Genomic DNA, 24,187 nt, shown 5'->3' on the forward strand with positions numbered 1-24,187 from the left:
GACTTATTTTAAAGATAAAAAGTATATTATAATGGGGTTGGATGCCAGTCTAATACCCACTGCTCAAGTTTCCATTTTGAGGGAAATCCAAAACAAAACACCTCAAAAAGAGGGAAAGTTATTCCTATTGCACAGTACTCCTTAATTCTGGCATTTTAAAGGGGAAGTGAGAAGATGATACATTTATTTCTTGTAAAGAAAATTATATTTTTAAATAACAGATAGTTTTTTGTGACTCATCAGTAATTAGACTATAGACTAATTACTATCATAGACTATAGCACTGTGAAGAGATATGAACTGAAGTCCAAACACTTTGGTTATTTACATTTATATTTTCATATTTGTTTATTTATGGTCCAAGACCAAGTCACAAAATTTAAAATACAGCACACCCTTAATACACACATATGTAACAATATATACACATATAAATGAAGAAACCTTATAAAATAAAGAATTCACTGAAGGCACCAAACAGTTTCTATAAGTGAAGGCTATTAGTAATTTTTTTCTACTGCCTTTGAAACACCTGATTATTGATTGTTTAGTAAGAATACCTCAATCTCCTCATCGTGAGTGGAGTTTATCAGATTCAAAAGTGGGTGTATTAGCTCTGATCGCCAATGAGAGTACAATGGGCACTTTAAAAGGATGTGTGAAACAGACTCAACCTTTATGTTTGAACAAATACATATTCAATCTTCATATGGAAGTTTGGCATATCGACCGGCTGTCACCCTAGTAGAGAGAGCATCTATATGGGCTAAGGAGAAGATTCTTCTATATGGGACACACACAGTCTTATAGAAGTAATTGGGGAGTGTCCAAGGATAGAGAACAATTCATCTGTAAGAGAGACGGGAAAATTTGGCTCTGTCTACCTGAATTTGGTTATTAAATTTATCAAGAATACCTATGTTGTTTCATTTGAGTTACAATTGTAAAGGGTGAGGATTTGAAAGCATTTTCAAATTCGTAATTTTATATTTGGTTACTGTAACAAAGTTTTATGTGTGCTGAGTGTTTTCCAACATTCCACTTGTGATCCTGTGTTTAATTAACTAGGTTTTGCAGCAGTTTTTTTTCTTTTCAAGCAAATCACTGAAAGAGAAACCTAAGCTATACAGGGTCCTGTGATGCACAGTTAGCCTTGAGGGATGCTAAAAGCTAAAGAGTAAGGAAACAGTAATTAAAAGCGATTACAAGATGACTTAGTAGTCTGAAATATGAACGCAAGCGTCCTTGACACAGTCAGTGGGTTGTGCTTTTGATTATAACTTTACTTACTATTTTAATAAACATGAGCCAGTATTCAAACATTTAATATCCTGCCGCTAAACTATATCCAAATAGCAATCCAGTTTTTTAAACAGCCGTTAACCAAATTAATTTGCACAGCTCTGTCTTCGCTTAAAAATGGTGCAGCCTCATGGTAACATTTTGAGGGTTGGTAGGGGTGGTAAGTGCATTTCAACTAAATGTTCCTGTGTGTGTCAAAACTCACAGCTTTTCTATGTCATGTTAACTGATGTTCAAAGCAAGTAGGAGCAAAAAAATCCCAGAAATATATCTGGTTTTCAGCTATGCCAATCAAGAATACAATGATACCTACAGCTCTTCCAGGAAGCGAAGTTTATGCAGAGAGTTCAAGGGCAGTTTAGAGATATTATTCATACTGAGGTCGCTGTAAAGGAAAACAAAAACAGAAAAGACTGCAATATAACTTCAATATTAAGTTGATAAATTATACATCTTAAGGAATATGCTAACAACAACAAATACAAATATTTCTTGTCCCTGGGCTGTATTATTAAGTTGTTTATTCCAGAAGAACTCAAGAATTTCTCTGGAATATCATGGAAGCAAGTAGCTTACATGTCATATTTTGACTGTAAAATATGACGTGCCAGAGCATTCTTTTTCAAATTGTTGTTGTTGATATATTATTATCAATAATTATAATAATATTAATATTTTGGAATTATTGGCCTTTTCCCCAAACATAGCCAGAAAAAAGAAGACAAAAAGAAAGGAAATTAATAAGGAAATGTTAATACAGTTAATTTTGGGACGGTAAGATATTTTAGACTGATTACAATGGAAGACAGACTTTGCATTCATATTAAGTATTTATTATATCTGCATTTTTTAAGATAGAGTGAATTTCACCTAAGCAAGCTGTGCTGTTAAATATAACTCTACATATTTTGCTTTATCTCACTATTCCAATCTGTAGAAACAGTTCTTTCAGATATACATTTCCTAGTGGGATTCTGCACAGTTCATGTCATAGAATACCAATAGCTTTTTCTAGGTCACTCAGCTTTAGTTGTAGTTAATATTCTACTTAATTGGTTTTCAAGGAATATCCTTGAAAAGGTCATGATTGGCTAATTTTTTTTTAATCCATTCAATCTTGTCCAATTCTCAGAGACTACCTAGACAAGTCCCTGCAGTTTTTTGGCAAGGTTTTTTGAGAAGTGGTTTGCTATTGCTTTCTTCCTAGGGTGGAGAGAGAGTGACTGGCCCAAGGTCACCCAGCTGGCTTTGTGCCTAAGGCGGGACTAGAACTCTCAGTCTCCCAGTCTCTAGCCTGATGCCCTAACCACCACACCATATTGGCTGACTAGTAGTAGTATATAAAATAAGGTAATTATTTCAATAACAACTTTGTTTGTAGGAAAATGATAGTTTCCCAGAAAAAAATAATAAAATGATCTTAACTGTGTGAGCTAAATGGAAATATTTACATTTAAGTTACTAATTATATTAGAAAAACTCAGCCTTAAAAACCTAAGTATTCTGTTTCAGTTGGCCCATGTTGCAGATTAGTGAAAAATGATACTGAGTATATATTCAATATGGGATATATAACAGGGAAATGCATCATAAATACATAAATCTTTATCTTGTAGCAAGTTATTATAAACAGTTGAGCTACTGAATACATTTTCAATTCTTATAAGAATCTAAAATTGCATCAAGGCAGCATTTTTAAATGTGTAATTATATTTTTTACTAAATCACAGCTACGATTTTAGCAACATACAATTATTCAGGAAGTCTTGTGAATAATTCTTTAACGATTATGCACCTGCAGGTAGAATTCTTATGTTCATTTCTAAGGCCAATTTATTAAACATTAATAAATGTAATGTAATAATGTAACCATTATTACAATACCATTATTACATTCTCTCTTTTTCTTGTACAAATCATGCCATTTTTTTCTGCACTTGTTGGTTAATAAAACAAATTATTTATATGGAAATGGATAATAAGATCAAGATTTTGAGCGATGATATTCCTAATTCATATGCTAATAGTGCATTATATTAAATATTTCCTACCCAGGAGTATGTTATGAATAGCACTGATTTCTGGAATACAGACAAACTTATTTTAGTTCAACACAGACTGATCAATAAAACCCTGAAAATAAGTAACAAAGGCACAAAAATAAAACATAAAAGGTTCACAAAATCAAAAGTCATATAGTATAAATGAATGTTATGTTTTGGAATTTCATATAGTTCTATTGTGTCCTCCATATGTTTTACCATCTATAAGAAGGACTACCAAGATTAGTTGGATGCAACATTGGTTGCAACATTGTCATATGCTGACAGCAGAAGTTCTATTTCTCATTGCCATCAGAGTTAATGTGGCTGCTGGATCAGTGCATGGAGGAAATACATCGTTAAATGAGGGCATAAACATAGAATGAATCTAGACGAAAAGGAAGCCTTTGGGATGTGTAGTTTTCAGGAGTAGAAACTGAACAGGCAACCTATTCTGAACGAGGCTGCATGTTTCCTAAAATATGAGATTCATTACTCAAAGCCAAGGTGGCTTCAGAAGTGCAAACTGCCTTTCTTCAGGTACTTAATACACTGGCTGTGTATTAACTAACCAAGCTAATACAATGACTACGGCACTTCCTGGATTGGTATGCCTAATATGACCAGGAAGAGAAAGAAATCAAAGGACTTAATGTAATGAGCAATAAATTATCAAGAAAACTTAACAAAAGAAAATTCAGGTGTCAGAATTTCATTGTATTTGGTCAATGACCTGCAGAACATAAATCATGAACAGTTACACCATTTAGTTTTGTGGAAAATATGCGAACTAATTATTACATTCAGTATTTCTGATTTTTCAGTTAAATAATATATGATTGCTTAAGTTACAGGCTTGCAGGTTGATCTTTTTAGTATGAATAATCTATAAAAAGTATACATGTAGGGTCTGGAAAGGTATGGTCACAAGTGTATGTGCTAGCACTGGTTCTGGAGGCAGTTCAAGGACTCTTTATGTCACTACTCAGCCTTTCAGGAAACTAGTTTGATCCCTCTCTCCCTTTTCCACAAAGGTTACTAATTATAGCATAATCCAGGGGTTCTTCAGCTACAAGCTGATAGATTCAAACTCTAGTCTGTAGTCAGACATGAAAAGGGCAGATCACACTGCCAAGCCACTGCTGCAATACAACTGGAAACCAGGAAAAATATTTTAGCAAACCAGAAACATAGAAACAAGAAGAAGGAAGAAAAGAAGTTAGATTTAGTAGAACAGCACCACACAATCCTCATTTTCCCTTCAAATGCACATTTTTCTATTGAAAAGTACAATTCCACCTTTAAGGTCAACTTTTGTGAAAGTATAAAAGAACATTGCCCAAACAATTTCAGGATGTTAATTACTGAAAAATGTTGTACACTCTGTCTTTCATCATATTGTATTTTGGGTAGCTAAAGTGGCAGTTAATGTGCTAACAGTTCTATGCCACTGAACATGGGAGAAGACTGTGGCTAATAGATTGGATGAGATGAAGGGAGATGCAATAAAATGTGCAAATTCTGAACCACTGCACTGATTCCTCATGCAAGCGAAGTTCTGCTTAAGATTTTACAAAGATATTACATGTAAGATCATACATAAAGAGAGAAATAAACAGGCAGTTTTCATAAAAGGCAGAGGAACATGCAGTCAGTGAGTTAAACCTAAGATGGATAATGAAGAGAACAAGAGAATATAAGGAGGAGGCTTAATTTTTACTTTATTGACTAGATCCAGTTCTAATAGGAAAATGAATGAAACAAAGACGTATATTTTTGCCACATCTGTTCACTTTAGTAGCAAACTTTTGTACAAATAGCAGGATTGGAAGAAATGACAAGTAGAATCAAAACTGAATGTCAAACATTAACAATTAAGATATGCAGATGAAATAATTTTATACCTGAAAGTAAAGATGATTTAAAATAATGCAATATAAAAGTAAAAAAAAAAAGTGAAAACTCCAGTTTAACATTTAAGGTTAAGAAAATAATTTACAGTTGATGGCTAAGAATGAAGGTAGTAGATAATTTTTATTGGGCTACAGAATAAATGAAGGATAAATGAAAGAGAGAGTAACCGTAGAAAGAGACCATTGTGGTGTAGTGGTTAAGGTGCTAGACTAGAAGCATAGAGGTTCAGTTTCTAGTTCTACTTTAGGCATGGAAGCTAGCTGGGTGACTTCGGGCCAGTCCCTCTCTTCTAAGCTCCCTAGGATGATCTCCTCTATATCCCAGCTTAACTTTGCTATTTATTAATCAGATTTATATCCCATTGCAATAATAGAAAATGCTTAGAAACTCACAATAATAAGCAGAGCACAGAATCAAACAAACAAAAAACAACCAACTTTTTCTGGAAGACAGATAATGTTGGAGACAGGTGGATCCCCAACAGGAGGCCATTCCAGAGGACTGGGCCCTGTCAGGATATTGAGTGAAGAACCACACTGAGACTAGATTATGCTCTAGTGTTTATTGTTCTACTCTACAATACAAAATCCTGCTAAACTGAAAAGGCACTAGCAAACCCTACCAGAAAAGCCCTGAAAGCTAAGGTGGTTCTCTTCTGGACTTCTTGATTGGAAGCCAAAAAGATTCAGTACTGTGCATGCACTTTTTTCCCTGGAGAGGGCCCCACTCTTCTTCACCAGCAATCTCCATAACAGCCCCTCATGGAAAAACAATGCTTCCAGGCTTTGCCCCCCTCAACCTTCCCAAAATGAGGGACAACTAGCTCTTTTTCCCAGCATGATCAAAGTAGATGGGCCAACTCTGTTGAGTAATCCAGCATTGAGCCATAAAGGAATATAAACTGTAGGTTAACAAAGCAGTTTAAATTGCACCCAAAAGCTATTAGGAAGCCAGGTGTCATGTGTCCCCATTAGTAAGCACCCATGAGTATCCATGAGTACCCAGACAACTTCATTCTGCACCAACTGAAGCTTCCATGGTCTTCAAAGGCAGCCTCATCTACAACTCATTGCCTAATTGGGTGGTGATGATGGAGTGAGCCACTGGAGTAAGGTCTTCCTATCCCAAATAGGGCCACAACTGACATCCCAGCCAAAGCTTGTCAAAGGGTCCTCTGGCCATGGCCTTTACGTGCTGATCCACCAGGAGTTGCAAGTCCAAGAGGACCATCAAATTGTGTGCCTGTTCCTTCAGGGGTAATGCAGAATCCAGAAACAAAAATAGACAACCCTGATTAGGGTTCATTTAACATGTTCCATCACATCATGTTGAGGGAAGAGAGAATGGCCTTGAAGGACAGGAAGAAGAGCCACTACCAAGGCAATGGTCAGATAAAAGTGGCTTGAGTAAACATCTCAGACACACCCCTTCCTAGTTTACATGAAGTTAAAGGGAGGGAAGGGGAAACACATACAAACTTGAAAGATTCTGTTACTATAGCTGTTACAATAAAAGTAGTACATTGGTTTCTTTGCCCAGTTTACCTTTAAGGGTTGATAGACCCTCACAGCCTACAGACTGAACAAGACTTCAACAGGATCTCCAGTGAAGCCTGGGGTCATGATGTATACTTGGGTGCCATCAGCATATTGATGATACTGGCCCCCGAATGGTCGGATTCTCTCTCCCAGGGGCTTCATGTAGAAATTCTGTCAGTTCATCTCACAGAGGTCCTCAGCAAACCAATAAACAGCCTGGGATTGGCTCGCAGAGAGAAAACACCTATGGACAATTTCATCAAGGGTCTGAGATGCCACCTTCTGCCAGCAGTGGACCAGGCCCTCAACAAATTGCTCACAAGATCATCAGGGAAATCTCCTTTGGCCCCTGTCATGGAACTGTAGCTGGTCTTAGCTTTGTATGTTGGGAATCTGTGTTAGTGGACTGTTAGTGAATGTCTTCTGAACCTCCCCTGGTTGAGGGGGCTGAGCAAACCTTGACATCTTCTGGGTTTTGAGTAGTCTGTTGGAGGAGAGTGAGGCTGAAGTGTTGGACTTGGCCTGTTCACCTGGGCCAAACTCTTTCCCCCATGGGGTTCATTATATCTCTATTGCTTTATACACTAAGCAGGAGTAGTTAGGCAGGCATCTCTGAAACTACATCTTTTTTGAGCCTAGTGCTCTGGGGCTCAAGGTGGTAGGTCTTTCCCTAGGGTGGACTCCTGCAACCTGGTGTGCAATGGTGTGCAATGGTGGGGCTCTTTTATCTTTTTTTCCTGTTTTTCTTGGTAGCCTTTGTAGGGGAGGGTTAATTAATCTAGTCTACCTAGGCTGGAACAGCCCCCTGTGTGAGATATTGGGGGAATGAGGACAATGGCAGCCTTCAGAAGCAGGGCCAGCAGCAGCTCTAAAGCAGCAGCCAGCAGCCTCCGCTACCACCAATGGCAGCAACTCCAGGGTCAGGAACAGCAGCAAACCAACATCAGCAGCTTCTAGCTCCTGCCTCCAGCATTCAACAGGAGCAGCAACAGTGTTCAACAGTGTCCAAATGGCCTCTGTCCAGAGGTCTCTGCCAATATCCAGATGGATTCTGCCAGGCAGTTAGATACACCTCTGAAAAAACACCTACAAATATGATGCTGGAGGTTTAGTAATGAGCCAGTTTCTCACTGAAAAATTAAAAGCAACTATTCAGAGAAGGGATAGTCAGATGGAGCAGAAAGTCTACTGGGTACCCCAAGCCCATAGGCACATGTTGTGAATCCATGAGATAGAAAATATCCAGAGCATGAAAGTTATAGCTCATCAGAAGTTGAACCCTGATCTTCCCAGTCTCGGTCTGTAACTTTGATTATTATGCCACATTGGCAGTTACTGTCCCATTATAAATGTTTATAATCCAATTAGTTGTTAAGTAATCTAGGAGAAAATTAGCTCCTCAGAGTTTATACAGAGTAAAGTAGTGCCTAGTGCTTCAGATCCATCAATTTTTTGACATATTTTATTCTGGCATTCCCAGCTCCTACATTAAAAAACAACCATTAGTAAAAAGATTATTGAAAAGTTGACCAGGTTACCCATTTTTTTCCTAGAAACTATTCTACTCAGTTCTCATGGTTACACAATAGTGGATTGGCCTAGTCAGTTATACATAAATGTCTATAAAAGGGGACTTACCCTCCCTTTTTCAAGGCCATGTATTTTACTGTTTCAAATATTGAAGGAAGTTAGTGAAGGATATGGATGCAATTTTGGAGGTGGGAAAAAGAAATGAGGGAGGAGGAACAATCACTGAGCTATTTCAGAGCTGCCCCTTTCTATAGAGGGGGAAGATTTCCTTTTTAAATAGTTTTCAATAGGTTATTGATGGCTTTGAAACTTAAATGATGTTTGAGAACCAGCAGTAAATCTTTCAAATTTTTCTTCAAATCACCCAACTCTGGATCTCAGCTTTTCTCATTAATCTGTATGTAAAACCACTGAAGGATTTTTTTTCCAGTTTAGATAATGCCTAGATTAAAAGATTCACTCATCAGAAGGAAAAGCTTGTGTACATAGTGATTTCACCAGTGGTATTCATTGGTTGTTATTTCAACTCAGCATTTGTCTTGCAAACAAGACATTTGCCACAAAGGCCTGATAGAGACATTATTTAATGAATTATTGAAATCTGTCTATTTGTCATGGTCTGTTATATTTATTATGGAATTCAGGAGCCTTGAATTGACAATTGCTCAATTATGTTGCTGTTTCTTCTTCAGTAGTGATGCTGATAAATCGACAATCAGAAGTTTTGACACATGTTTCTTGATTTGTTCCCAAGTTAACTTTACACCTTCAATACTATGTTATAGTTGATAACTTTTAGGGCTAGTCTCTTTTTAACTCCTTAAAAACAGGACTGAAAGGGGAATTTTCATTACCAGTGTTTAACCATTGGAAAGGAACTTATACCAGGAACTCAACCTCACAAAACGTCCCCTTCTATGTTAGGATACAGGTATCTGGAAATTCTCTATAATTCATTAAAAGAAGAGAAAGAGGAGCCAGAAGAGAAAGAGGAGCCCAAAATATTCTTTTTCTAAGCAATACATGGAGAGAAAAAAATTTGCTTGTATCTCTCTTGTAAAAGTAAACTGATCTTGGTTTCCCAATCTTGTGTGGATCATGCCATAACTCTAGTTATGTTATGAAAGTTTTCCTGTTTCACTCTGTTATACCCTGCCTAAAGCCATCTATAGTGTGTTGACCAGAAAATATGTGCCATTTATGGTATAAATGGCATTTGACTGCCTTTACCAGCACATTAGAGAAGCCAGAAAGAATTGCACTGATACCGCTAAACATTTGTACTGATTTACCCATTATTCTGTTGTTTAAATTTCCACCTTGAAATAGTTTCTGTGATCCAAAAACAATTAATTCTTAATTTACCATTGCTCTTTATCTTCTTCTGTAATCTTTATCTTCTTTACAAGCTAAAGAAACTAAGTTTTCAGCACCTTTCTCACAAAGTGTATTTGTAGGTACTCATGAAATTCAGTATTGAGAAGGAGTTGCTAGGTGGTGGTAATTCACCTCAATGAGATTCTTTGTGCCTTAAAGCTTCAACTGGTAGTTCCCTTAGCCAGAAGATGCTTTTGTGTGAGTGCAGGACATGTATAGAACCATCTTTCATCTACTGAGGCTGTTGGAGGAGGTCTCAAAAGTGAGGGGAAATAAAGCAGGCCACTTCACTTTTAAAAGCAAGGGGAGCACATTTCTTCATGAAGCAGCTTCGAAGGGATGCTTTGTATCTATCTTTGTTGAACTGAAATATCATTTGAAGTTTTGCATACACCTAGATTTCACCCTTTTGTACAAGAATTGTTGGAAAGAAAGGGCTGAAGTATCTGTGAATTTTTCCTGTGGCTCTATAAAACAATAATAAAACATACTGTTGCATGCTAACATAGTACCCACAGCCCAGAATAATAGCAATCATTGCTGAAGAATGGATATCACCAGCAGGCAAAACTGAAACATAAAAATGGAAGTGGAGTAAAATTGTCCATGGCAGAAAAAAAATTGAGTATATTTTACATTTCTTTAGTTTGCAGAGCTTTGAATCCACATTAAGTTGAGTTTAATGAGTTTAAGCTACATTTAGGTAAATAAAATCTTAATTTGAAAAAGGATCCTTTTAATACAGAAATACAGTTGCTTCATTCCATTACAGAACATAATTTAAACTCATAAAAACACGATGATGCTCTATTGAAGACTTGTTTCAGTGGCATGATAGAAGTCCCAGATTGCACTCCATCTTTAGCTAGGCCTCCTACGTTAAGCGACTTATTTTGAACACACATTTATTTCTCTTTTCCATTCCATGTTCTTCTTGAAAATATAGAATTATTGGCTCGACAATTACTTTTATTGGATAAGAGCAAAATTAGCTCCATCTTCTTGAGTATTGGGCAGACCCTAACAGAATGGACCAGTAAAATGTTCATATCTTGTTTTTCTCTTCAAAAGAGGGGCTGTGTCAAATATGTAGGTCTTTCCCACGTTCAAGCTGTAGACTCTATTTCTAACAAACGCCGTGCTTGGAACAAGGGTTCTTACACACTGTCGCTACTGAAGTCTTTTAGTCAGTACATTATGCAGGAGAAAAATAAGGAACCTATTACCAAAAACTTGATTAAATATCTAGATACCTTTATTTCCCTCACTGCTTTTTCTGAATGTGTCTGTAATTTATTTGGCAGGAATTTAACCATTTTATTCCACCACTCTGGTGAAATAAGGACTCCAGATCTGCAATTAGAAAAGTGTCAGTGTATTCATTTCAGGGAAGACACGAGTTCATTTCAATATGACCTTACTCTGACATATACAATAATTGTGCTTTACCTTCCAAAAATGGAGGTAGTATTCTAAGATGTGGTTTTGTTAACTACTGCTAAAAGCTCAGTTTTATTCAACCCCATGAGCCTTGTTTTGCTACCTCATCTCAGCCTCACCCTGTTCATAACGTTCAGCGGTGTGTTTCTCCATGAACCCTCTTTATAAACCTTGTACCAGAGACACAGCAGAGGCACATTTGCCAGGCTGTTCCCTCACCTGCTGTCAATTACTATACCTTGATAGGTAGTAGGTCTTACATTTAGATCCATTTGACCCTCGGAATGCAGCTGCCAATTTGAAAATAAAATGGTTGCCTCCTTTCACTTCAGGAGGCAACATTCAAAACAGCCTTTGAGGGTTCCCTTTACTTCAGCTGCCAGTGCCTGCCAACTTTCAACACATCAACTGAGTTGAATAACAATGCAACTGCAACATTTTATGGCAGCCTTTCTCAACCTTTTGACCCTGGAGGAACCCTTGAGATATTTTTCAGGCCTTGGGGAACCCCTGCACGTTCAGGCTCAAATATTTCATGTGTAGGCCTGTATGTATGCACTAACAGTGTTCTTAAACTAAAAATAAAGAATGAAACTTACCTCTTTAATGTGAAATTGCCAAATTTGAAATAATTTTTTAAATAAATTGTGATCTCCCAGGGAACCCCTAGTGACCTCTTGCAGAACCCTGGTTGCGAAACCCTGGTTTATGGTAGTGCTGTTAATTCTCCATTGAGACTGAAGGTGTTAATTAGGAACCAAAGAGTACAACCCTGCCAGACTTTTGTCAGTGCAGTGACCACTCCGAAGCTTTTAATGCAGTCTTGTCAGACAGGTTGTAAATATTTTTCCATCTTTTAAAAAAAATTATTTGGGTTCTCCTGAAAAATGGATTCTGAAGCTATGTGAATGGTTCTGTAATAATGTAATAATTTAAAATGTAATAATAGTTTACTTTGCTGGTGAAAATCAATGCTTTTTATAATAACATTAACTGATTTGCCTTGTTAAAACATGCTGTTCAAAATTATGTTGGATGTTTCTCTAACACTGTTTTTATTCATATTGTATGTTTAAATTCTTAGAATACACAGCATTTAAAATAATGGAATTCAGAACAACAGATAGGTAATTATAGTTTTGTTTCAAATAAAATATTAAAAGGTCTTATGTAGAGTGATGCTTGTGTTTAAGTAAATTTACATTTCACATTTAATATAACTATTTGTATATTCCATATTCAAAGATATCATCATGAAGTTATTTTCTTTAATCTACCATCAAACTTTATTAAGAAGAAGAAAAAAACCCTTCAGCACTGCAAAAAAGTGTTTACTCTTGGCTGTCCCAATCATGCCAATACATTAATCCTGCTAGAGAGAGAAACCCTGGTTGTTGATTTAAATCTAATGAGTTAAATGAATTTCCAAGACAGTCTGCTAAGTTGTCTGGACTATAAACAAACAATACAGTTTAATTTTATTTATACCAGAAACATTTGTACTGAATTCACAGTGAAGTTTCAGAAAACAAAGCTTAATGCATAATTTGGTGCATATTTATAGTCTTTTGGTATAAAAGATGAAGCGCAAAGCCTGTGAATATATCTAGTAAGCAAAGATATTAAAGAAGTACTGATAGTTAGCAATATAAGGATAGAAAATATAGACAACATTTGGCAGAATGAAAAATTAAACAAATAATTAAGCTGATATGAAGCTCAAAGTATTTTCAGTCTCTGGCAGATCTTAACCAGGGACCAGGCTAACTTTATTTGTGCTAACCAGAGCTCAGTGATTATGTAATTGTTGCATTTTTTAAAAAATCAGGAGCATTTGCAGTGGTAAGCTAAAAGCCAAATTTAGAGCATGGCAATGTTGTGCGAATGGTACAGGATGCTGAAACTGACACAGCAAGGCTGCTGAGTCAAAGCACCTAATTCTGTAATGTTTAAGAGGGGAAGTACAATCCTTTCTTGCCAATTGCAGGTTTGCTTATCCTAAGGTCATCAGATATTCTGGATGAATCACAATTCTGCAGCTTTTACTTTTCTATTATACATTGAGATTGCAATCTCCCTTACAGATTATTAATGAATGAGAATTAATTCTGTATTAGCATTTTAATTTGTCATATGTACACAATGCAATATAACAATAGTGATGATGATGATGATGATGATGATGTTGATAAATGTATTATAGTTACATATACAACTTAATATTTTTGTTGTTATAGCAATATATGCATAAATCAGATACAATAAAAACAAAAACTAAGGTACTAAAATGTAATCCACAGTAAGGCTGCACAACTAATACTGTTTTTTATAGTACAATAATATCTATGACACCTAAAAACCCTTGGTAGCAAAAAAATGGATAATTATTGTTGTTCATTAGTAGCTCATGTTTTTTGGGATAAAACTACCTTTCCAACAACAACTTCATAGAATCTTTTAAAGTATTCCTGGGTGGTCTTTAGCTAGGGGATTTGTTATAGTAGACAGGCATAAACAGAAAAATATGTTTTAACATGTGGCTCTCTGGTGGTGAAAAAGGTTTGCATTTCTTTTTCACTTTTGGAAAAATCTTTCATAGTCACTAAATTGGCTCTGAGTGAGATGAGATCACAAGCCAAGGAAAAATAGTATAAGAGACTAATTTTTAAAGAATGTTGTGAATTTTAGTCCTTCACATACAATGAAAATCAGAACTCTCAAGATTTAAAACTTGTGGATAGACAATTGCCCCCATTTGTCCCTATGTAATGATTGGGAAGCATAGCAAAGACTACTGTGAGAGGGTACTCACATAAAGCATGGCTGTGGATAGGAATGGGATTGTGAGTCTTCGGAATTATTTTTTCCTGTGGTTATAAACTTTGTGAAACCTATTTTATACTTAAGCTTTTTGTATGTTTCCCAATTGAGGGTTGTGAGAAGAAGCTCAATGTGCCACATTTAAAAAAAAAATTGAGTATCTGTGTGTGTTCAAGACTGAACGTTATTCTGAGTCACAAGATGCCCATTTCTCACTTTTACTTTTTGCATAGTTTCTGTCTCTCTCTTAAAAGGGAAGAGAAATTTAAATTTAAACGTACTTTGTCGCTTTATAAAAGCTCCATTTCCATCAAATTCAATACATCATCCACTTGCCTGTCTGTCTGTCCTCTATTTATTTATTTATCCATCCATCCCTCTATCATCTTCAATGGCACAAGAGCATTCACCATCTTAAGAGGTGGCATATTTAACTGAATTTGTCAAGAGCAGAGAACCAAGTAGGCTGGGAATACTTCTGCCAAAGAAATCCAGTTAAGCAAATATTACAAGCTGTATAGTTTAATCAAATGAAGTATTTTTGCTTAATTGGAAGCACCTTTCCCCTCTCCATTGCAATTAAAATTGGATAATTGCTTCACTTAACATTTCCTGTATTTCATAATATAGAGTATAAAGTGCAATGTGTTATAATAACGTTTCTTCGCTCCTTGGATATTTGGTAAGCACAGCAGTTTTCACATCATGAAATAAATCTACTATTTTTATTGGATTCAAAGTGGTCTGATGTTTGTATTTATGGCTGATAATAATGTAGTTTAATCAGAAAAGGGACGCACAGATTAGTAGAAACTTGGTTTATTTTACACTTTATGATAGCATGACCTTATTATGGTTCTTACATGTTTTTGTTTTTAATTTTTGCTAAGCTTGTGGAGTTTTTGAGAGTATGCAGGATTGGTAGAGGTGGAAAGAAGTTAAGCCTTAGAGATGATTAGAGAAGAAAAAGCACTATGGATTTGTAGGCAAAGAAGAATCAGGGTAGAAGAGATTCTTTATTAAAACTTAACTAAGTGCTGGAAACCATGAGACTGTGAATTCTAGTCCCACCTTAGGCATGAAAGCTGGCTGGGTGACCTTGGGCCACTCACTCTCTCTCAGCCCAACTCACCTCACACGATTGTTGTTGTGGGGAAAATAGGAGGAGAAAGGAGTATTAGGTATGTTCGCCACCTTGAATTATTTATAAAAATAATAAAGGTGGGATAGAAATTAAATAAATAAATAAATAAATAAATTTCCATTTATGTATGTATCTTCACAAACAAACATGTTCTTTTGTGTAGATTTTTGAGGAAAGAAAGACAATTCTGTCATCTGTGCTTTGGGATCAGTCTATTTTGACAATCTTGTGAATCTGGTCCCAGTTATAAGGGGATAATACTGGTTTTCCTTACACAATTGTTAGAACAATGATTGGCATGCTATATATAAAATGTTAGGAAAATTGTGGTTCACGCAAATACTCTTGACAATGGGAAGACATCGTTTTAGTTGCTATAGAAGTTTAAGCTACTATTCATCCAATGGCAGCTAAAACAATTGTGTATGTCTGCATTATTAAAGCAGTAACTAAACTCATATACACAGTTTATCTGGTTATTTCTCATCTTCTGAAATACTGCTTTTTCATTTTTCATTTTTATTTTACCATTACAGACTATGCAATGAATGGGAAATCAGTGTTGCTTTATGTCAAGAAAGAGCAATGTACTGCTCTGAAGATTTTACTGAACTCTAATTCTTATTAGCCCTAACAAGCACACAATGAAAGATCATGGGAGACACAACGCAACAACATCTGGAGCAAGTGATCCAAGCAACTGCAAGATGTTATTGCTATGGTAGCAAAAGAAAAAAAAAGACATCACATATGTGCATGTGCACAGATATTTAGAAATAATTATTATGATACAAATAGAAATAACACACTTCCCACCATGATGGTGAAGCTTGTTTGCTGAGTTTGTAATTTATTGTAGATTAGGAATTTCACAGTTCTTTCTCTCTCTTCTTAAACATGATTTTTACACCAAGCTAGAGTGGACACCTCTTCAGCAGAAGACATTGTAACTTCCAGCAGAGGACTGTCCTCTGACATTGCTATTACTCTAATCAAGCACAGCAGTGGTGGCATTTGTGACATAGCTACAGCATACTGCATAGTCTCCCTTGCCCCCAAATATAGTTGAAGTTTAATGAGTCTGAGGGCTGTAATGGACTTTGCACCATTATGGAAAAGATTAAGCAACATGCTTTCTCTGTTTTATAATCAGTACTGTAAATTCAGCTCTCTATTTGCAATAATAAAAAAGCTGAGAAATCCTTCTTTAGTTTGCACTAGTGAAACTGGCCTCAGAGAATGCAGTTAAGTAAGGTAAGGTATGGATTAATTTAACATGCAAGTAGCATAAATAATATTTAATGCCTCCAAAGAATTAACAGCCTTACACTGCCTATTTACTTAAGTGCAAATTCTATTAATTTTATTGGAAATAAGCAAAACTGTAATATTATAAAAGAATGGAACAGAAAGTATAAAAAGAAGTGATTCAGTCTTGCTCCATATCTGGCCTACAATTGTAATTGTAAGCATTTCAAAGACAGACTGCACTAGAGAAAAGACTGAGTTAACAAGGAAAGAGGAAGACTCATCTCATTTGCACTTTAACTGGGAAGGTTACATCTAACCATACATTCCCAGCTGGAGTCTAGCTCCATCTGTCAGGCCAGATATCCTTTGCACTCAAGACAGTAAGTCAAACTGAAGGTATCTTCATCTGTCAGTTCCTCATATATTTTATTAGAGTTTCATTATATATCCATTTATACAAGTATATCATTTCCATAAAGTGGTCATCACTAGGATAATTATATTAGTGCAAGTGCATTTTTAATCCCCTTGTCAAAGAAGGAAACAACAGCTTTAAATTGTGTTTTAATATGTAGAAAAGAAAATAAACAATTAAAGGTATTTGGATGTAAGAAATATGCCATGTATTTTATTTTCTGCTTTTAAACAAAGGAAGATAGATTTGTTTAAGGTTCATTTTTAAGAGGTATAATTTGACTATCCACCATGATCCTGATAGTAAAGTTTGTAAGAAAAATGTTAACTACATTAATTTAGTGTATACAACAGGTTGCTGCTGCTTATTAGGGAAACAATTCACTGTCACTTTTACTATCATAACATGAGATTCCCACTAGTTTCTTTCCATTTCTTTGCCTAAATTTTTAATACATCTTTAGTGTTTGTTTTTATATTTGCATTTTATCAATGCATGTTGGACTGTATAGCAACAACTTTTTAATCCAGCTTATTAAAGAAAAGCTTTTAAGGTATAAAAATACATTTTTCTTTTTACTTGATATAGACCAATATCAAATATTTGAGAATAATTAAAATATCCCCTTAAATGACCTTTAAGCTATTTGTGTCATTGAGAGAATTGTAATAATTGTGCTTTCCGGTCGTCCATTATTAAACACAATAAAATATTATTAAACACAAGAATGTACACATAAACAATTATGGAGTCTTCAGTTTGACTTTGGCTGCACAATTAGTTCTAAGATCAAGATCCCCATCCCTCACCATATCTGTTTTGTACTTTTTCACTTGATCAGAGATTAGGCTGTGGCAGTGGATTGTTTTAGGACATAATGAAGGATCTGTGCATAAGGACTTATGAGTGTTATATGTGAACCAGATCAGAGCTGACAAAATATTGGCTGGGCTCATACATAATGCTAAGTCATTTTTTTTCTTCAGGTTTTGTTTTTCCTTATTCAGGCTTGCTGAATAAGTAAAAAACAATCCAGGGTCAATCTTAGAGATAATCATGACTTGTTTGGCTATTTCCTAGTTGGTTTCAAATTCTCATCTGTAAAAAAAACAACGCCCTTTTTCCCTCTAGGTATGGACTATTACTAAATCAAAAACAAACAAAAAATATGGCTTAGTGTTATGTGTAAACAAGGGAAGGGATATCAGTAATTACAAACAAAGGTGCCCAGTTTAATCACCAACACCATGTTGAATCCCATTGTATAAAGATGGATAGAATGTCCCATGTATGCTCTTAGCTGTAAAGTGCATGGGAAACAATCATGTTTCTTGATATCTATCTGCAAAGATAAAAAAAATTCTGTATATTAACTGATATTCCAAAATATAACAGAAACAAACTGTCTAGCTCACGTCCATGTACTTTTATTTCCGACAGATAGATAGATAGATATTTCACAATAACAAACAAAACAAAACCCAGGTCACGATTCAGCCAATGTTAAGAACATATAAAGCTGCTTAAAATTTCACTAGCATTTTACATGCTACATAATATATCACAAACTTTCAGAAACTGTGTGGTCCTGTTAATATTAAATCCTGACTTAAAGAAGTCAGTGTGTTATGATTGTAGCCTACAAACCTCAGGAGATAATTAAACAATCATTATTAATGTGATCCCATACTCAACATAGAAACATGGTACTAAACCATAGATGATATAGTAACAAACTTTAGACAGCATGGTAAATCATTACTTGTTCTAGTTACAATTTAGAACCAAAATTAATTTTGGTTAATTAATTTTGGCTTCAAAATTGTAACAGCTGAACAGCTGAATTTAGAGTTAATTTTGTTTTCTACTGTCTCAGCACTTACACAGATACATTCATTTCCATGATGCAGAAACCTCTATAAACAGAATGATTCAGTAGCCCAAAGTAGGATCTGAAGGGCCATATATGTAAATTAACATTTGGAAAAGTCTGTAATTAGGACAAATCATGGCGTACATTAATAAGTAAGTTGTGTCATATACAGAATATTGGTACAACTGAAGAATACTTTACTCAACTGAAAAGCAAATGAAGAGTCCTTAACCATACTTGCATATAAGGCATTAACAGATTAATAACTAAAGAAGCATATATCACCTATTTTTAGTATTTTAATGTTTTGTTTATGGTAGATTTATAAACATTTATTATCATGCTTTAAATATGATTAACTCCAGAGAGTATAAATACATCCAGAAAAGATAACAAACAAAACAAAAAGTATTTTAAAACAAAAAGACATCCATTTTGGCTGAAGGAACTTCACTACACAAGAAACTGGTATGCCTAACAATTTTTCAAAAGATTGTCAAAACTGGGATAGAAAAAGGGCAGAAGTCATAATATATAATATAATATAGTCTAGTATATAATAGAGCCTCGTGTGGTGCAGAGTGGTAGGCGGCAGTATTACAACTGAAAACTCTTCCTGTGACCAGAGTTTGTGACAACTGGGGAAGGCAATGGCAAACTACCCCACCATAGTCTGTCAAGAAAATGTCGCAAAAGCGGCATCCCCCCAAAAGGATCAGACATGACTTGATGCTTGCACAGGGGACCTTTCACCTTTTCACAAAGTATATAATATACTATAGTAATGTAGAGAGCCAGTTTGGTGTAGTGGTTTAAGGCACCAGGCTAGAAACTGGGAGACCGTGAGTTCTAGTCCCACCTTGGGCACAAAATCAGCTAGGTGGCCTTGGGCCAGTCACTGTCTCTCAGCCCTAGGAAGGAGGCAGTGCCAAACCACTTCTGAAATCTTGCCAGGAAAACTGCAGGGGCTTGTCCAGGAGTCAACGCTGACTCAAAGGCACACATACATACATAGTAATGTAGTAGTATGTATAATATACTATACTATTCCTACTATGATGGGAATAAAATAAAATATCAATTCAGTTGGAAGAAAAGGCAGATTTCTTAATTATTCATATGATTTTAAAATATGGCAACGTATTTTTTTCTAATGTAATTATATTGACCAGCTTAAATGTCAATCATTTAAAATTCTCAAGATAGAGTTGCAGCATCCCCTTCTGGTTGGAAGATTAGCTTTCACATATTTAGGTGCTTTTAAGGGAGTCTCAAAAATCAAGCGTTATATAATCATAAAATGGTCAACACTATCTTAGGTCTTTCTAACAGAATATAATAATACCCTGTATCTCTATCTGGGAAGACTGGAATTCATTATTCAGGGTCGGACAAAGTGAATCTTGAGACCACCATTTTCAGAGATGAACTACACTGCTGAATTTCTGAGCATTAGAAAATGCAATCCATGTGATATTCCTTATTATTAATAATCTGTACCACATATAAAATAGGAAGTAAAAAGAAAAAAAAATCAGGAAAAAGGCAATGACAAATAAACAGACTACTAGTAGGTAGTCTTATTTAGTCTGAGGAACTAAGTTGGATTAAGCCTCTTTAGTACTTGGACCCAAGGAATACCAGGGCTATGGGTAGACTGGGAAGTTGAAAGTCATCCTGAAAGAACACCATAACAAACCATCCTGTCGCCAAGCAAATTGCATTGCTGTGCCCATATAATCACCAGAAAATGACCTCAACTTGGGTGTGTCTATCATTTTTTTAACCTCCAAATTAATATATATATATATATATATATATAAATGAGAGTTCTCAGTATAGCTTGGGAAAGATTTCAGGATCCCTCAAAATATAAATGTTATTCATAATGAATAATCCCATTAAATGAAAGTATTTTACAAGGCTCTGAAGTGATCAAAAAGGGAAGATAACTATAATCTCTTGCATCTTTACTAAGGGGTAAGCTTCACTAAGTTTAAGGATACTTTGGTTCCAGATAATGTTGCATACTGTAAAACTGCAGTCACAACTGCAGTGAAGTGGAATATTTCTGCTGGTAGGATTCATAACTGATGCAAAATGTGAAACCCATTTAATTAGTATTATGCTGTGTAGTTCACGAATCAATAAAATGCATATTACTTCAAGCTTTTTTTTTTTTTTACTTTTGATCATGAGCTTATTCATATCCTTGAGAGGTTCTGTACAGTAGGTCCAAAAAGGTTTTGTCCCTGATTTTTGTCCCTACCCATTCATACTAGTGGAGCATTTACCCTCTTTTACAGACACCTGTTCTATCTTTCAAGATCAGTTAAAGATTAAATAATGTCATTCAAAGACTTGCCTTGGAAACCCTAGTAAAGATAATATCCAGCAGGTGTAATCAAGTTTATTATTCTGGTTATTTTTTTACTTACTTTATAAATTAGGCTTCCTCAAACTGACACCCGCCACAAAAGTTGGAATTAATTCCACACCAAAATGAGGATATCAAGTTGGGAAAGGTTGCTATAAATAAAACATTATGTCGCGTATTTATTACAAACTTGAGATGTAATTTAATGGATTACATCTCAATAAAGTCTGCAAATGGCTTATATCCCATTTTCTGATAAACAGATGATTAAAGCAAGATTTTTGGAAAGTGATACACTACATAGAGCCTGAGGCAAGAAATTAATTCTCTTTCTATGAAGCCTGTTTCAATTCTTTTTAAAAGTATTACGTGCTGCAACCTAAATGTCCATGCATTTGGCTCTCAACTGTCCTTGTTTGCACAATACTGTTTTAATCCTTGACTATAGAAGGGTTATCCAGTTACATATTGGGATAGTACTACTGATAGCAGTTTCCCACTAGAAGTACAAAACCAACTAAAGCATGTAACATCATTAAAAGTTGCAAGTTAATTTTTGTATGAAAATGCTTTTCATGTATACATTTTTAACATGATAGTGCATTTAAAAACATAAGAAACAAACTGACAAAACAGCAACCTCATAATACGGTCAGTTTAATATTAGAGTCCAATAGTCCAAAATTAAAGTATTACAGGATCAGTTAAAGTTGCTATATAAAACAAGGAAATACAAGGCAAACCCCAACTAAAAGGACATTAGTGATCTACAATAACCCTTCATGTAACCAGCTGCTTTCTGATCCCTACTGCCACTGACCCAGATTTTGCCACTGCCAAGCAAATTAGAGAAATTTTAATATCGATTTAGAATATATATTTTAACTACTCTTCAGAACACCACTCCCTCCATGATCCTTCAGCAATATCAGTTCTGAGTATAAAAGAGCAAATTTCATAACCCAAATTAAACAATTACTTTTCAAATTATTTTAGCCTGAGGTTATCCCACTGAATATAATAGAACAGAGTTCAGGGAACATAATAACAAGCTTTGATGGAACCATGGATATGCAGATTCTTAATACTTTTCATACTACCTAGTCTGTACCCGTCTGGATAACATCTGGTTCTTTGGTACATGTTTTTGCTTCACGGTGTCTTAGCCATTTGTGACTGTATGTCCACAGTCTCTTAAACTTTCTAATTTGTTACAGTGTATCCTAAATTTGCATCTGCAGAACGGACAGATAAAACAAGATACCTATAGAACTGCCTCCTTGTTCCAACTCTTCTCAGCAAGGTGGATACATCCCGTCCCTGGAATGTCTTTGCTTTTATAAAACAGCCCCAAACTCCACATTGTCTTTAATATTCTTAATGAAGCAGGTCTGTGAGAAACAATCTATCAATTTAGAAACAGTTTATGCCAGATACAAAGAAATAAACATACTTTAGGCAATGTCCCACTCTCCTCCGCCCTCTGTGTGCCAACAGTCAATGCAACAAGTCATGGACGCCATGACCAAAAAAGAGCCAGGTGAGACAGTGGCGGATCCGGATTAGTGAGCTGCACTGATTATTTTTGCTGGGTGGTGAATTTGGCTATCACTTTTCTATCCCAGATTCCCCCAGCCTGCTGCCTCTCCATCGTACACAGCTAGCATCTCCATTCCACCTTAGAGTGATGATGGAGGGGTGTAATCCAAGACATCTGAGGGCACCCTGTGGGGGAAAGCATCTGCCTCTTTCCTTGGCTTCGAAAAATAATCCCCCCTCCCCTTTCCGAGCCAACGGTGCTTACAGGTAAGAGATGAAGGCGCTGAGGTTGGCGGGCACACCTGTGAGGCCCAGGTCGGCGCAGTCCACCCGCAGGAGCATCCCGTCTGGCTCACAGTGGCAGAAGGCCGGGCAGCTCCTTTGGCGCGTCCCCAGTCCGGACAGCAACCCGAGCACGCTGAGGAGAAGCAACGCGCGGGCAGGGACGGCGGCACCCGCGGCGTTGTCCATGGTGCCAAGGCAGGGCGGGGGCAAACGGCGACGGCTGCAGAGTTGCTTTTCCAGAAGTGGAAGGAGCTTCTGACATCCCCCCTTAACTATCTAACCAGCCGGAGCGCGTGGCGGCGAGGGGGGCGAATACGGTCGGTCTGAAGCTTTTCGGGGCAAGCCTAACTTAAGGCGAGGGTGGCGGAACGCGCGCGTGCCAGGACTGCTGCGAGTGACTGCGTTGGAAGGCCGCGCGCTGCTGTAGCCCAAACGGCTGCTGGCGCGGGCTCTCTATGGGAGCATCTCAGTTTACACGCCGTTTTTAAAGAGCTGGAGTCTAAACCGCGCGCCCCTACTGACGTAGCCCCAACGCTGCCTGCCGCTCGCTCGCTCGCTCGCAGCTCCCGCCGGCGCCGGAGGTGCTGTTTGCTGCAGCCAGCGAAAGCGCGCGAGCAGGGCGGGGGAGGGAGGGGGAAGGTGAGGGCTGCTGGCGCTGTCGCGGTCCGTGTCGCTGGAGTTCGCGAACACGAGCTGGGGGCGCTGAGAGGCAGAGCGAGGAGGTTCCCTCCCTCGCCGTCCCTCGCTGGCGGCTTTTTGTGCCAAGAGGGAAAAGGTCGGCTTGGCTGGCAGAGGCTCAAGTCTCCGAGGCGAGGGCCATTTGCACAACTAAGGCGGTTGAGATAAAAGGTTGTTTTCCTCCCGCTCCCCCACCCATCTCTGCAGCCACCTGGAATAGCTTAGGCTTACTCGGATTGCCAGTTTTCCGCGCTCCCTCGATAGAGGCATTGCGCCTATAAAAGTTGGACGGCGGCGCGAAGTCAGCAGGTGCAGCCGCCGAAAGTACAGGAGAACCCTGCTCTCTGTCGTCCCAGAAGATTCAAGTTACAGGAAGCCGGCTCTGGTTGAATGTTAGGAGGGAATTTCTAACGCTAAGCGCCCTCCGACTGAAAAATCAATTAGCCAGAGGTGTGGTGGGCTCCCCTTCACCGGCTGTGTTCAAGCACACACTGGAGGCAGCCATCTGCTTTCATTTGGATTCCTGCACAGAACATAAGGCTGAGTTGTATGGCCTGAATTGCTCTTTTTACATCCAATACTTTTATGAGCCTTTCCCAATTGCTGAGTTGAAGTGTTTTCCACCCACTGAGTTGACATAAAAATGTGTTGTGGCCATTGCC

At 37.0% G+C, this 24,187-nt stretch overlaps 1 protein-coding gene across 1 annotated transcript in view; it reads right to left on the minus strand.

The window, feature by feature from the left end:
- Window positions 1–23,442, minus strand: part of LGR5 (leucine rich repeat containing G protein-coupled receptor 5) — a 67,889-nt gene extending 44,447 nt beyond the window's left edge. Inside the window, exons 1-2 of the mRNA XM_063309124.1 lie at window positions 22,828–23,442; window positions 1,616–1,687 (exon numbers count right to left, since the gene is read on the minus strand). Of these exons, the coding sequence (XP_063165194.1) occupies window positions 1,616–1,687; window positions 22,828–23,033 (278 nt within the window). The 5' untranslated portion in view covers window positions 23,034–23,442. The remainder of the gene's footprint in view (window positions 1–1,615; window positions 1,688–22,827) is intronic.
- Between the last annotated feature and the right edge of the window lie 745 nt (window positions 23,443–24,187).

The sequence above is a fragment of the Candoia aspera genome, chromosome 7, assembly GCF_035149785.1.
Source record: "Candoia aspera isolate rCanAsp1 chromosome 7, rCanAsp1.hap2, whole genome shotgun sequence".
Taxonomy (NCBI): Eukaryota; Metazoa; Chordata; class Lepidosauria; order Squamata; family Boidae; genus Candoia; species Candoia aspera.